The sequence below is a fragment of the Talpa europaea genome (genome assembly GCF_964194135.1).
Source record: "Talpa europaea genome assembly, chromosome: X".
Taxonomy (NCBI): domain Eukaryota; kingdom Metazoa; phylum Chordata; class Mammalia; order Eulipotyphla; family Talpidae; genus Talpa; species Talpa europaea.
The window spans coordinates 58,261,689-58,278,227 of record NC_140081.1 but is presented as its reverse complement, the minus strand read 5'-3'; the positions used below and the strand labels follow the sequence as shown (position 1 = coordinate 58,278,227).

At 33.1% G+C, this 16,539-nt stretch overlaps 1 protein-coding gene across 2 annotated transcripts in view; it reads right to left on the bottom strand.

Annotated features, from left to right (window-relative positions):
• The window catches only part of DIAPH2 (diaphanous related formin 2), a gene marked incomplete at both ends in the record, with an annotated part of 881,049 nt that overhangs the window by 684,538 nt on the left and 179,972 nt on the right, over positions 1-16,539 (bottom strand). For both annotated transcript variants that reach the window (XM_084259207.1, XM_084259208.1), the window contains one exon: positions 2,076-2,215. In XM_084259207.1, the coding sequence (XP_084115333.1) occupies positions 2,076-2,215 (140 nt within the window). The remainder of the gene's footprint in view (positions 1-2,075; positions 2,216-16,539) is intronic.

The following is a 16,539-nucleotide window of genomic DNA, read 5'->3' as shown; positions in this document are numbered from 1 at the left end:
TTCTACTGGCACTACCCATGGGGGGATGCTGCCATGGCTCCCAATGCCATTTTTTCTCATCTTAAGGACAGCTTTGGCAAAACTGGATGAGCAGATTGGCTCTAATAAGAGAATTTAATACACAAGACCCAATCTTTACAGAAAGCTACCACAAAATGTTGGCACATGGAAACCAAAGCAGCCTTGCATTACCTGTTGGCCAATCAGCTACTAGAATGTAGCTTCCAGCCAATTCGGATTTTTGCAGCTTCTTGCCTTATCCCACAATTCTCTGGAATCAACTGACACTTGTTGTGCAATATTTTAAATGTGTTCAGTAATGTTAAGCCTTTCTTGCCACCTTTATAAACATGTACATTTACTATGTACTTTCCTCCTTATTCCTGAATGCTATAACATCTAGAGTTACTTCTTAAAAATTCTTTCGTTCACTCATACAATTAATTGATTAACAAAAGTTTTTGAACTCTAAGTGTATGGCAAGATGGCTACCTTTGAATCATTATCATACTCAAAAGTAAATTAGATCTGGGCTTCCTTGCCAGTCCCTGGCCTGGGAGTCCCACATTATTTCTGTTCCTTTTCTCCTAAATAAGCTTAAAAAAAAAAGTAAATTAGATGTTACCATTGCTTTATAATTGATTTTTAGAATTATAATATGTAGTTTTCTACCAAATGCACTACACATGAAAACAAATAGTATGATATATTTCAATTTATAGTAAATTGAAACAATAACTGAGTTCTAAATTATTTTAAAGGCTTAGTGTAAAGTTCTAGGGAAATACAAGATGTTGGCCCCATTTTATGTTAGGAAAAGCATGAAAAAAATGAAAATAAAGATGCCATATACTCTTTTTTTTTTTAAAGATTTATTTATTTATTTATACAAGCACTGGGTACAGTCAAGCTTGGGAGGGTGAGAGAATTCACCAGAGCCAGAGCAGGGAGCAGAACAGGCAGAAGGACCGAAGTACACTGCTGAGGGGAGCAGCGGGTGGCAGGAGAGGTCTGCGGCCATGTGGGACCCTCCTCTGGTGGCCAGGGATCGAACTGGCGCTGCAGAGGCTGCGGGCAGCTTCGCAACCCAGCGCTCAACCTCTGTGCCACCGGGGAGGCCCGATGCCATATACTCTTATCCAGTAAATTTTGAACATAAGTTTCTAGTGATTGTGTAAGTAGATTCCAGAATATTTTTGTATTACAATGAAAATCTATTTCCTTATAAAAGGGGCCTCCCTGGTGGTATGAGGGGTTAAGACACAACCTCTGAAGCAGTCCACGGTCTCTACAGCACAAGTTCGATCCCAGGCCTGCCAGAGAGCAGCCCACATGGCTCAGTAGTCCTCTACTGGCTGGCCTGCTGCTCCCCTTGGCAGTGTACTTTGGTCAATCTGCCTATTCTGTTCCCCATTCTGTCTCTGGTGAATCCTCTCATCCCCACACCTCTGGCCTGTGCCCCAGCTCTTGTATGCATAAATAAATAAATCTTTAAAAAAATTCAATTTTGCATGTAATTATTTCTAATGCTTTTTATTGCAATAAGCTCTTCCTTAAAAATCCAGTGGAGGTCTAAATGTGTAGAGTTTGAGGAGCTTTTGAATACTTCTCTCATATTTTTTATTGGCTAAATTAATTTAATTTTCACTATCCCAAATTACAAAAATATATGAATTACATATCTCAAACTTGTAGGATATGAAATATTTACTTCTCAAGTTAAGAAAGAATAATATCTATATACTTCATTTGTTTTACAATAAATATCTAATAACCAATCTGAATCCACCTATCTCCATGTAAATGTATGTATTAACTTCTGGATCCATGTTTTATATAATTAAAGAGGAATTAAACTTCGACGTAACAATTGTGTTCTTAAAATTGCATGTGATTTGTGATCAGAGTATATCTTTTAAATGTTTGTGGCTTCATAATCAGACATTCCTTTTTTATGAGTTAATATCAGACTCAAGCAAAAAATTCTTAAAGTTAAAATGACATAAATGATTATATTCACCAACATTAAATACAGTACAAGTTTTATGCCTCATGAAACAATAAGAACCACTTACCTGACGGGATTGCTGGTTAAAGAAACCCTCAGAGATTCTAAGCAGTTAAGTAGTTTTTCATCTGCAATACCAGATCGTAATTCATGAACATATTCTTGTGAAGACAGGGTGCACTCATGTTTGCTGTTTTTCAGCCCTCCCTATTAAAAAAAAGAAAAATACTACTATTTTAGAGTATTACCCACAGTAATTTTAGAAAAAAAAACTTTTAAAGTAATACATAGAATATATAAACACTTTTTCTGTATAAAAAAAGTGTGTAAAATATGTGCAAGGCACTTAAAAATTCTTTGTCATAGAATTGACATGATAAAATCATGTTGTGTATCCCTCAACATGCTCCTCACCCTCATTTAAAAGAAAACTACACTGCTGTGTTTATGACCAGAATAGAATATGGACTTGAGTTGCATTAAATTTATAAAGTATGTTTAAATTTACAATTCAGACATTATGATTAACATTAACTAGTCCTCTTTATCCCACAGGATGGGATGAACATTTATAAAGCCTCTTAATAGTTTTCCTTGTTAAGATATTTATATTCTATTCCAAAAAAAAACACAACAAAATTTAATGTAAACATTATATATAAAACCCAAATCTACTGAACTGTATCAGTACATCTAACTCAAATAACAAGGGAAAACAGTTATTAAAATGCAAAATAAAATATACCCTTCAATTATCATGGTTAACCTAATTAGTCTAAAGCATTCACCCATCCCCAACTATTCCTTCCTAACTCTGGTACTCTGTAGATTAATCTTAAAAAGTCATTAAATGCATTTATGTGATACAGGCTAGTTTTTAGATTTATTTCCAATAAGCATGAGAATATTTCTAGCACTCATTATCTCATCACAGCTCCATCATCCTTAGCTCCATCACCTTGCTATAACTATATAAGTAGTGTGGGGAAAAGACTGGGAAGAAAACATCATGAACATATTCGTTGAACTAATATCTCATAGTTTCACATTCTAGACAGATAAAAAAATCATAACTAGCATTTTTATATTAAAAATATATTCCCCTGAATTAAAACTCTAGTTTCAGTTCTATTTTCTCAGTCCTTGTGAATTACATGAAGTTTCTGCTAAGTATCTAAATGAGAATTAAAAAAGTGACTTTTTTTTTTCTATTTGGTAGAAGTCACATTGTGAGAGGATGTAGAATTGTTAAAAAATGTGTTAATAATGAGAAATGGATTCTCTAGGATTTCATATTATTTGGCTTTTTTATTGAAAATACTATCTCAATATAGAAAATGTCAATCATTCTTAATGTCTCAATTTTTAAAAATTACATTAAATAGTGAATGCTTAAAATCTGATCAAGTCTTATGTAGAGGAACTCTATTCCCTTATATCACTGTGTCACTATCATTATCATAACACCATTATAGCAAAAGTCATTATTTGTGTCTTGCTCCTAGACCGGGAACTCCATGTATGCCATCAGTCTAATACAGTTCATGAATTTAGTGATCCTCAACAAAAGTGTGCTATTATTGCATCTGCCCATAACAATTACAGAACAAGGAATACAATTTCAGAGTTTTAGCTTTCATATTTGTGTAATGGCCCTGACTTGATTTCTATGGCTTTATTAGGATATACAGTAGATATCCAAGAATTCTACTGGATGAGTCACCACACAGATGGCACAGTAAGTAAAAACATAAACTTATTTCCACATATCTAGAACTTATTCATTCATTTTTAAAAAAAAACATAAGAAATTCTAGAAAGTAAACTATAATAGCATAAAATTTTGCAAGTATATACTCACATATGCACATGTCACTTTCATATGCTCCTCAAAAAAGGTGCTACTGATGCACCCCTGGAGGCATGTAGATAAAGCAAGTCCCACTAAATGATGTATTTATTTGTCAGTTTCTCTGCCTGGATGACTCTTAATATTCACATCGCCATTGCTGGCTCTCTCTTCACTCAAGTCTAAAGTTAACCAAACCCCAACTCTAATTCAATACTGACCCCTAAGTTATACTAAAGTTAACCAAACCCCAACTCTAATTCAATACTGACCCCTAAGTTATGAAAACTAAAGTTAACCAAATCCCAACTCTAATTCTCTTCACTCAAATCTAAGCCCAACAGTCTCCTTTCCTCACTGCAGGTACCACTACCAACACCATTTTAATATTTATTTGTAGTATTAGCTCAATAGAAATTTAATTTGTTTAGCAATTTACTTGTTTACTATGTCGTCCTCATTAAAACATAAGCTCTATGAGGCAGAATCTTGTCTAGCTTGTTCACAGCTATATCACCAGATATCAACACATTGACACACACAACATCAATGCTTGACACACAATAAGTACTCGATACATAACTCTTGAAAGGATGGACGAATGGTGAGTAAAAAATATGGTGAATGGGAGATGAGTTCCAACAGGCTGAAACTTTCCAACTCACTTCAGTTCTGCTTCAGATTATTACAGTCTCCTAAAACATTCTATTATAATATAGTAAAAGATGCTGAGTATAGAACAGGTAAACTGAGACAATGTACAGCATGCTGGGAATAGCTGAAAATACTACCAGTTTTGAATCATGATCCCATCACTTACCATCTAAGTAAACTATGTGCAGATGCTTGAACTAATCTCTATACACTCGTTTGCTTATCCATGATATAGGGGTAATAAATACCTATCCCTTATGTTTGTTATGAGAATTAAGCATATATAATATGCATTTCATAAGCAGTCTCTCGAAGATGCAAAGTAAGCTGTATCTAATATGTGCATTTCATATGTGATATCTCATAGATACAGAATAAGTTGCTCAGAAAATTTCAATTCCCTTCTTTCAGGTGGTCAGAGCTAAGATATTCTTAATGGAAAAACTGGGATACTCATCATCTTGGGACTCACTCTACTCCCAAGTCTTAAAGACAAGTATAAATTATATAATTTAGGATACACATGGTCATGATGAGAAAACACAAAACATTGTAGAAAAAAATAATTTTATCAAGCTTTAAAGGATTTGGAGGTTTTAGCACAAGTTCAAATTTGAAACTTTTGTGAACTTAATGCAGTGTATACATATACTGATTTTTATGATACACACCTGAAATTATATAATGTTATAATACAATGTCATTTCAATAAAAATAAATGTAATTAATTTACAAAAATGTAATAATATGTGAAGACTAGACATTAAGGATCACCTCTACTAACATCTTTTCTATAGAAATAGACAATCTAGGTGATTGCCAAGTTCACATAATTAGTGAGGTTTCGAGTATAACACACTAACAGTCTGGTCCTCAGGTTACTGCTTTTTCCACAAAATGTAACTTTTCCCCAATATTGAACAAAAGATCAAAGCAACAAGTATTTAATTCTGAAATCAATATTATAATATGGTGCAACATAATATTAAAGAAATGATCTCAAACCAAAACAGTGTAATAGATTAAATTAATTTTCACTGTATTTAATAGGTAATACAAGAAAGACATATTATTAACATCCTGTTCTGATATTGAACAAAGGAAAACAGTAGATAATGGACAGATAATAATGGGAATCTTAATTAGCTGCTCTGTATGAGATTAATGAAAATTATCACTGTGCCCGTTTGATCTTTAAAAAATAATGTAGACAAAGTTAGTAATTAACATATACCATGCTATTCCAAAGCTAGGTGAACAAAAATATTTCATTATTTGAAGCCATACCTTAATATGAAAGTCATTAGGATGGAGATACTTGTCAGTGTGACTGTGTGAGTATTATTCTAAGATACTACAGAACAACCAAAAGGAAATTTAGATGAGTTTAATAATCATGTTTCCCCGCTCTGATATGAAATGCTAGTATCAAAATCAGACTAATGCTGAACATTTTAAATGTGCAGTGGAGATATCAGTTCTGGTTTCAGATTGACCTCGTCTGTCATTTTTTAATTTATATAAATTTAATATAATTTTATATAAATGATATAATTATATATTTTTAATATAAATTTAAATCCTGCCATTTTTAAATTTATACAAAGATTAACATATAACTTGAAGAGAGGCTCCATAATTACAACTTGTACAGGTACCTTTCTGCAGAACTGGGATGAGCTATTGATTGTACATAGGACTATTCAACTCCAGTATGCAAATAAATAGCAGATACTATCAATGGAGTCATCTTCAAATAAGGAGGACAATATTATTGTCATGAAAACAATAATAGCATTACTGTTATTGAGCATGATTTATAAGCCCAAATGTAGTTAGGTTTCTTTGACTATTCAAGTTAATTTCATACCTATCATTGCAGTTCTTTAAAAAATCAAGGCTATTGATTAACAAATTTAGAATTATATCTACAATGGTTCTTAGGTTGTTCCTTGAGAGGCTCAATATACTTTAAAAATGTAAGAAATCAGAAAGTCATTTTCCTCTAATCAGTTCCTTAAGTTCTGATAGAAAAAAAGAAACACAGAACAAGTGCCTGATCCAAGTCAATCTACCTGTTTATTCTAATAGTGAAGTTTTTGGTTTGGGCTATACAATTCTGAATATATTGCTAAACCTTTACATGACTTATCTCCAGTTACACAAGAAAACGATCTTGCAGTGAGAGGTTATTAAAGTTAAGTAATTCATTTATCCAAGACCTATAAAAGGCATTTAAAAATAAATATATTACAACATTTCAAATAATTTCATATGCAATTTGCAGTAAAAGTTATTTTAACTGCATGAAAAACAGAATAAAATACTACATATTATCAATTCTGTGTCTGTAAGAAAAAACATCTAAACAGAAAGTTACCACCATGTAATAGTTTCATATCGTGTCATTTCTCATTGCAGAGTGTAATGTTTTAATTTTCTATATTAAATAATTTTTATTGGTTTACAACAATGTAAACCAATGTTATTAGGGGTATAGTTTCATCTATACACCTATTTTAGGGGTACAATTTCGCCTTTTTGGTGTATAGTTTCACACCTATTCAAATGTATGTTAGCAAACAATGCCCACCACAAAAGAAAAAATAATCTTCTACCATTTTTTCCAACAGACCCCCTCCCCTTTTCTCTCCACCACATTCTCCCCACCAACACTCTTCTAGTAGCCCTAGTAGTGCAGTGAGATTTCAAGGGTTTGTTCTGGTTTGGTTTTGTCTGTTCCTTCGTTTTGTTTCTCTATATTCCACATATGAGTGAAATCATCTGTTATCTGTCTTTACCCGCCATACTCATTATACTTAGCATAACCACCTCCAGTTTCATCGACATCTCAAATAGCAAAATCATATTGTTTTTAAGCTAAGTAGAACACAATGTTTTTAATTAAAACCTTTTCAGAGGGCAAAGTTTGCAAAATAAGAGAACATATCCCAAATTCTAGGACAGAAAAATTAGAGCTTTTGTATAGCCATATAAAAACATCATACTTCTTCAGATTATACATATGAATACTCCCCAAAGGATTTGACTAAAGATTAGCTAATATGCTTAAAGTATAAGATACTCTATGATGAAATAATTGATTATTTATTAAAACTGCTAAATATTAAATATCAGGTTAAGCATTTCATCCCCAAATTATAGACAATAAGACCAAACACTTCAGTCATTGTTTCAGCACAGGTATTTCAGAAACGTCAAGCACACACAGAAATTCTAGGCATATATTTAAAGTCTGTGACCCCACTGTCATTTCTTATATTGTAAAATACATATTTAATGTATAGAGTTTGGAAGAAAATACTTAATAATAACATTAAAAAATTACTCAGGAAAATACACAATAAATTTCGATTTTCGTAACATTAAGCAAAAGGGTAGTATTTTGAGGTAGAATATTGACCCTAAAACACTGAATTTCACTTCTTGTAAAATGACAGTCTCGTTTGAGCTACACGCCATCAGACATTAACATTGAAAAGCTAAACCACAATTAAATGATTTGTTACTGAAAGCAAATTAAAATATTTAATGATACTCAAAATTAGTCAGTATAATAAGCAATCAATCTGACAAGTTTCGCCTTCATGTCAAACATTGTAAACATATGATATATTCTATATTTCCAATCTATCCTTACTTGCCTAATAAAACTAGTAGTTAGCAATCATAGTGAACAATGTGCATATGGGTGAATGATACCAAGTGTATCTTTAAAACTAAAAATTGTGGCTACTGGCAATTTTAATGAGTTTTTATCAACACCCACAGCACTTGATTAAAAAAAAAAAGCTTAAGCATTATGTTTATCTTTTATTTGACAGAGGCCCTGGAGATATATCTGATAATGAAATGTAAACAGATAGAAAGTAACCCAGGGGTTTTTTAATCCTGGATACAAATTCAAGAAGTATGTGAACTTGGAAGGAATAAAAATATTTTTATTTTCAGTAAATGCTGACTGACTTTCAACTTTGAAGGCAGGCAACAGACTACAGTGATTAAAAACCATACCTATAGCTTGGCAACCATGACTAAGAGAAGTCACAGATATTTTCCTGTCACACCGTTCACACCACATTGTACCAATACCTCAAAATATTATTTATGTTCACCATTTCTTCAAAATTACCCTATTTATACAAGTTTTCACTTTGTTGTGTCATTTTTTAAAGTTTTAAAGAAATACATTACTGTGTCTTAATTTTTAATTAAACTTTCTATTTTGAGATATTTATAAATATGTATATAATTGTATAAAAATGCAGAGAAATCCCTTCTTTCTCCCAATGTAACATCTTGCAAAACTATATTACAATATGACAAGGATATACTTTGAGAAAATCTACCTATCATATTCAGTTACCTAGTTTTGTCTGCACTTATTTGTGTGTTTGTATATGTGTGTATTTAGTTCTATGTAATTTGATCATGCATAGATTAATGTATCCAACCACCAAAATCAAGATACAGAACAGCTTCCTCACCCCAAGGTTCCCTCATGTTGCCCTTTCATAACTTCACTCAAATTGCTCATGTAACACTCTGTACTTGCTGCCACTAATTGATTTTCCATTTCTATAATTTTGTCTATTCATTAATATCATATATAGGAGAACTTATACAATGTGGTATGGGCTTTATTCACTCAGCATAATGCTCTAGAAATTCATACAGGTTTTTGCACATATCAAGAGCTTGTTCCAGTTTACTGCTGAGTAGTATTTCATGGTATGGCTATACAACAGTTATTTAAACATTCTCACATTGACGACATTTGGGCTATTTCTAGTTTTTGTGTATTATGAATGATAAAACTGTTATGAACATCCATGCATAGGCTTTTATATGAACTATTTTTGTTTCTATTTCTCTGGAAAGTGTCGTAATTTAAAAAAAGTTGATTAGCATATTTTCATTCAATTGGTTTCCTTTTTAACCTTGTATATATTAAGTTTTATATTTAAAAACATGATTCTGAGGTGTCCATAGGTCCAAAGGGGCTTGTGGTATAAAATGAATTAAGAATTGTTAATCTGGGCCTCCCTGGTGACGCAGCGGTTGAACGCTGGGTTGTGAAGCTGCCCACAGCCTCTGCAGTGCTGGTTCGATCCCCGGCTGCTCCCCGGCCACCGGAGGAGGGTCCCACATGGTGCACAGACCTCTCCTGCTGCCTGCTGCTCCCTCAGCAGTGTACTTTGGTCTTTCTGCCTACTCTGCTCCCTGCTCTGGCTCTGTTGAATTCTCTCACCCTCCCGCGCTTCTGACTGTACCCAGTGCTTGTATAAATAAAATAAATAAATAAATAAATCCTAAAAAAAAAATTGCTAATCTGTTTCCTCTATTTGTAATCAAACTATATTTTACCTATTACCTCGTGAAGCCTTAAAAAGCATGCTACTATCTTAAATAAAGCTCATCTATGCAAATCATGACTAAAAACAAAGGGCAGAATTTGTTCAATGATAATGTCCATTGGGATACCCTACATATTTGACACAGGCAGTTTTATCACTGCATGATAAAGATAAAAACAATAGTGAAAACAGTATCAATGTTTGTTATGTTGGAGCAAAGATTATAAAGATATGTAAATATAGTTTCCCTCCCTAATTTCCCATTTCTTATATCCAGCTCCAAGAGTAATTTTAGACACTGTAACAAAGCCAACTTAATAACAATTTTGCAGATTATAAATGTTTGTTACAGTTTAGATACAAACTACATTTTATATAGGTAATGAAACTATAAGTTGCAAATGAAATAAAGAAAAAATTTCTTCCACAAAACAAAAAAAGTACCCCATTATTTCCAACCCCCTAGCCTTCCAAACATTTTAGTGCTGTCAGCCAAAATGAACACACAGAATTTTATTCAATACCTTGCTGAGCTACTGATGAGAGGTAGTGAACCAACAGTAAAATATCGAAAGAATAGGAAAAGATCTGTGACTAATTGATAATGTAAATAAACAGAGAAGTGTCATTGGCACTGAATAAGATTCACAATTTTATATATCAAAAGTGCTTTACAATTCTACCACAAGAAAGCTGTCACAGTCTTCCATATAACTCTAACAACAAAGATGTTACTAGATGCATTTTTCTTTTTTTTTTTTTGCAGTTGTGAAAACTGAGCCATGGAGAAGTCATGATTTGTCTGAGACTATATAACCAGCAAACAATTGTCAAAAACTAGCTAGAACTCAAGGTAGTGAGTTCCTTCAAGGGGGCACAATTTGCTCCCAATTGAGGATTATAATGAAAAAAAAAGGAAATGTGAACAAAAGTTTCAGAATTATTCTTTATCCTTCATAATTGTGCCAATTTCATCCAGTTATTACTTAACCTCCTGGATCTCAGATTACTTATCTGCAAAATGGGAAGAAGATAGCATCTACACTCAGAGTTGTTGTAAGGATGAAATGAGGATCCAGGTAAAACACAACAGCTGGTATACACTAAGCACTCTGTCGATGGTCAATATCTATCAATGTTATTTATGAGTACTTTCCTTAAAAATTGCCTAGTGGAAGAAATACTGATATTTTGAGATTATTAGTTTCTGGCCAAAGGTGACTGGTCAGTTGGTAATGATGTGGGCTACATCTTTGAGATGCACAGGAAAGGATTTCTCCCTTTTGTAGATTAAGCTATTACTGTCACACTGTAGTCTGAAGGTGCATAAAGGTCCTTAAGGTGTTTCCCAGACTGCTCTGGGGTCTGAGGAAGGTATATGCAAGAAAGAAATCTCATGGAGGAAATCTCCAGATCCTCTCTAATAATGAGGACATTTGCATATTTATCTGCTTCATGCATTCCTATTACACATATGATTTCTTAGAAATATGCCACTTTCATGTAAAATAAAATTTTAGACCTATTACACTAGATGCCCTCAAAGGTCTTGCACTTTAGAATCTATGATCCCAAATCCTACCCTTTGCTTAATACTAAAACAGAAAATTTTGTTTTTAAGGTGTAAAGTTTCAGTTGACCACCAAGTTCTCTGCAAAACATTCATTAATAAGGTTTTCACTTTATTCACAAGAGAGTACTAAAGGCAGACAAAGACCTTTATTATTGTGCATATGGTGTTCTTTTCTTATTAGAATATTCCCACTCAACCAATTTATTCCATCCCCATGAGGTTGCAGGCAATAGAAGCACAAAGATAAGCCAAGATATACCTTGCCAATAGAGAGCTTACTGATTGGGTAGTGATGAAGGAAAATAAGAAGAATGATATCAAACAATGTGATAAGTACTATAACAGAATTGGATATGAGGTGGTATGGGAATTTGACAGATAGATGGTATGCTCTTATATGGGAAAAGGTTAGGCAAGTTATAAAAGGTGATTACATGTTTACCCAAGGCAAATACAGCTATTTTAGTCAGAAATTACAACAAATATTGAGGTAAAATGCTTGGAGACTGATACAGAATAGGGCCATCTTCTTGATGCTGTCTGTCACCATGAAAGCCAATAAGGAGAGACAGGAATTGAATCTACCAGAAACATTTTATTAAGAAAGAATATGGTTGGTGGGCATAATACCCTGAAGAAACCATTCTGCCATCTTATCCCAAGCTAATGTTTTTATGTTGAGTTAAACAAAGACAGTCATAATGAAACAGCCAATCACAGAATAGCCTGTCACAGTTGATATTTCCAGTACACATTCAGCCCCCAGAACTTGCTATCAGCTCTCTGGTTGTCTTGACCCTGGTGCATGTGATGGTGTCAATGTCAGGTATTCCTTCTGGCATTATTGGGGCAGTAATCTCAGTTCAAAGTAAGAGTTATAAAAAAAAAAAAATCCTCCGTCCTCTAGTGTGTACATGCAGCCCATGTTACTTGTATATCTGTAGATTCCTATACAAGGTATAATGCCCTTTGCTTCCTACTCAGGCCCCTAGTTAGTTAGCCAGAGTAGAATAACAAACCTTGAGCTCAGGACAAATGTTTCTCAAACAGAGACCCTCAAACATAGTCATAACAGTTTCTAAGTTGTATATGATAATTTCAGAATTCTGCAGTTTCACATATTTTACTTATTTATTAATATATACACACATGTATACCTCAGTTAAATATATATACACACACACATATGTACATATATATATGTATATATACACATATAACTGAGGTAACATTGGTTCGTTCAAACCCCTAAAATTTAGGTGTATAGGTATATACCGCTTCATATCTATAATACCACACACCATCTACCACCAAGGCACCCATAATGCTACACACCATAGTTCCCTTTTGCCCTCTACGCCCACCTTCCCTTCTTGTAGCCCCAATTCTACAATCATATTTCTAGGGTTTGTTTTGGTTTATTTTTGGCTGTTCCTTTGTTTTGTTTCTTTATATTACACATATGAGTGAAATCATCGGTGTCTATCTTTCTCCTTTTGACTTATTGGGACCACATGGATGGAACAGGAGGAAATTATGTGGTTTCACTTCTTAAGGTAATGTGATAAAGCTAAGCATACACTGGGTCACTGGAATAATGACATTATAACCAAGTTCTGCCATCTAATCTCAACACCCACATATGTATTTAGGATCTCATGTTATTCAGGTCAACTTTAATTAATCTTAGAGTAATGAAACAGAAATATCCCTAGTATGAAAATAATATATTTGTACCAAATAAAGACCAAATGGCATTACAACATGTAGTACTAATAAAGAATTTTCACAGATGGAATAGAGAAAACTGGTGGTACAAGTGAGTCACTCTAAAACCCTCTGGGCACAGAGAACTCAAAAACAGCTGCATTGTGTATCATCATCAAACTATGAATAGCACCTTAGTAGGTTCAGCAAAACATCATTTAGCACATAAAATAATGTTAAGCTAAATTTTATTGGTTTTGTATTTTTATTTTTAAAATTGTACAGAGGACACTGGAATAGTATATCTTGTGTTTGACTTAAACAGTATAATTAAAATATGTGAAGTCAACATTGGGGTCTTTGAGAAGGTATTTCCTTTAAAAGAGGTCAATATTTTGCTCAAACCTGAGAAACTGCCATAGGTGAGAGGATGGCATAATTCACGCTGTGAAGTGATAAATATATCCATATTATAAATATAAATATGGGCAGGGACGTGTATATGAAAGCAGATAGGGGAGAGAATGGAAGTGGGAGATTTGTTTAGAGTCTCATTAAATCATCAGGAAAGAATATGACAATGTGCTGACCACTAACATTGTAGTTAGAAAGACAAGACTAGAGGGGGCTGTCTTGGATATAAACTTCGGTAAATAAATAGGAACGCCAATCTAGATAAGATGGGGGTATTAAGATTTTTTTCTATGTTTAGGAAGTTCCATCTGAGCTAATATAATTGTAATTTTGTAAGACAGGAAACTGAGGCTAGAAAAACTTGGGTGAGGTCACATTATTAGCAAGTGGTAAAGCCTGAATTTGACCAAAAATTTGTGTGACTCTAAGGCCTATGTGCTTAACCACTGAGTCGCACTACTTTCAAATTAGTATTAATAAAGTTCTATTCAAAATTCCCATAGAGAATACAGAAAGTGGAAATAAAAAGAAGAATAAATAATATAGTCACTCTATGGAGCACTGGTTTGCATATTCATGAGCAGTGGGTCATACCAACCCTTTGAAAAAGGTACTTTTTGGTCCTCATTTTACAGAAGAAGAAACTGAAGCTCAGAGAGATGTGTCTGAATCCCAGATACTATGTAAATAGAAGCATATGCTGCTTTACTTTCACTTACCACCCTTTGTTCCCATAGCAAGAGAAAGTGTATCTGAATAAATCTGTACTGTTTCTTTAAATTAAAAAAAATGGGCAAAACAAGGACAAGTGAGAAAATCCAAGCAGTGTTTACATTTAGAAGCAGACAACAAGAAGTAAAGAATAGAATATTTATAGATAGACAAGAATAAGAGAGGATATTTTAATTTGTATGTATGCAACTGAATACTCAATTTTCTCTTTATGCGATCTGACCTCTAAAAAAGTGCAACACTGAACATGACTATTTATTTACAATAAAATCAACTAGTCCACAAATGCTCAGTTTAATTAAAGGCAATGACATTTTTGTAATCAAATAGTGTTTTAATGGGATAGCCTTGTGGTTACCGTTTAAAAGAAGAATGACTCACTTAGGTTAGTAAATGTAAATGTTAGGAATATCTGGAAGTTGCTCTTTTATGGTTTTATTGAAACAAAATGATTTTACCTAACAAAGTTAAACATTTGTTATATTTTCTACAATAGTGATGAATTTATAGATTAGTCAAGCACTTTTGTGATCTGTGCTGCATAAAACCAATTCTAATTCCCAAACAGTATATAAGGAAAACCACAAAATACTGCTAACTCAAAGCCCTAGCCTAATTTGAAGCAACAACCTTATAAGAACACTGAGCTAGTACTTGAGCATGTAGTCTTTGTAGGGATTTTATAAAAGCACAGTGTTCTGGCTCATAAGTGCTATATATCATATTATAGATAGAGGTCATGCCAATAGAAATGGCAATATAATATTACTCAGAATGATAGCATTACTTTCATATATTACTAACCACGTGTTTTCCCTGGTAGCATTCTTGACTCTAAAGTTCTACACTTCATGAAAATGAAGAGAACACATATTCCTGCTTCATCAAAATAACATTTCTTCACAGTATATAGTTGATGGTTTATTATTTCAGCATGCTACTTAGTTCTCAGGGTGAAATATAACTTATACAATATAACAATTTGACACACCCATGAACACACACACCTCTGAACGACTCCATTTCCTACTTGTGCAACCCAAAACAAAATGTCCACATTAAATATCTTCAATAAGATAATCAATAATGTCTCTATAAACTTCCTCACAGAATGAATGAATCATTCAACATTCAGGATTTTGTACAACAAAGAATTAAAGAGCACAATTCATGATTTTTTAAAGTGCATGTTTAAAATTAAACACAATTTACATTACTCAAATCTGATATCAGTCAAAGGGCTCTGCTACCAATTATACATTCCTTTAAACAAACAAAAAAAACCAATAACAACAAATATCAGTCATTTGGAGCTGAGTAGGTTAAGGTACACTTCTGATAAGTGCAACCTGCATAATTAAGAGGAAATATTTTGAAGTTAAGAGGCAACTATATGATATCTGTCTTAGGGGAAAATAATAAAGGATACTGCAAAAAACAAAAAACCTGAAGATTCCCTAGGTTATGTTAAATGTTGTAACATGTTGACAAATATGAATATTGTTTTGCAGATCCACTTAGTTCACAAATATAATAACAATTTGTAAGAAGAGCAAGGCTTATCCTAAGCATTTAGAGGTATGTAAGCACACATTAAAGTTCCTGTCTGGCAAGGGCTATTCATATAATATCAAAGACTGATCTGATCTCTAAAATCTTATATAGTCACAAATTGTATTTACATACAAAATCAACTGACACATTATAATCTGTTTACTGCCTTGATACAGTGGAAAATAACTGAATTTGGAGTCATGGAGATTTGATTTTGAATCCAGTATATGCTACTTTGGACTATTTAACTATACAAGTAATTTTTCTGAGTTGCACCATATCTCACAGAATTTTCTTGAGTACTTAAATATAAATAAAAATAAATGTACTATGCCTGCCACATAATTAGATTTATAAAAGATACGTATTGCCTTTCTTATCATCATCATCCACATCCACATCTTGAGTGTACTATGTGCCAGTCATTGTACCTACTTACTTTACATTTATCACTCCAGTTCTTAAAAATAACCATGCAAAGCAATAATTATTCCCACTTTACAAATGAGAAAAATAAAGCTAAGAAAAGTTAAGAAAATTATCTGAAGTCACACAGCTAATAAGTAGTAGGGATCCCATCTCTGGTCCATTTGAACTCCTTGCTGGGTCCTGCATGGCTCTGCATAATTTTGTCCCACCTACTTCTACAAATTTATCTGACCCCATTCCA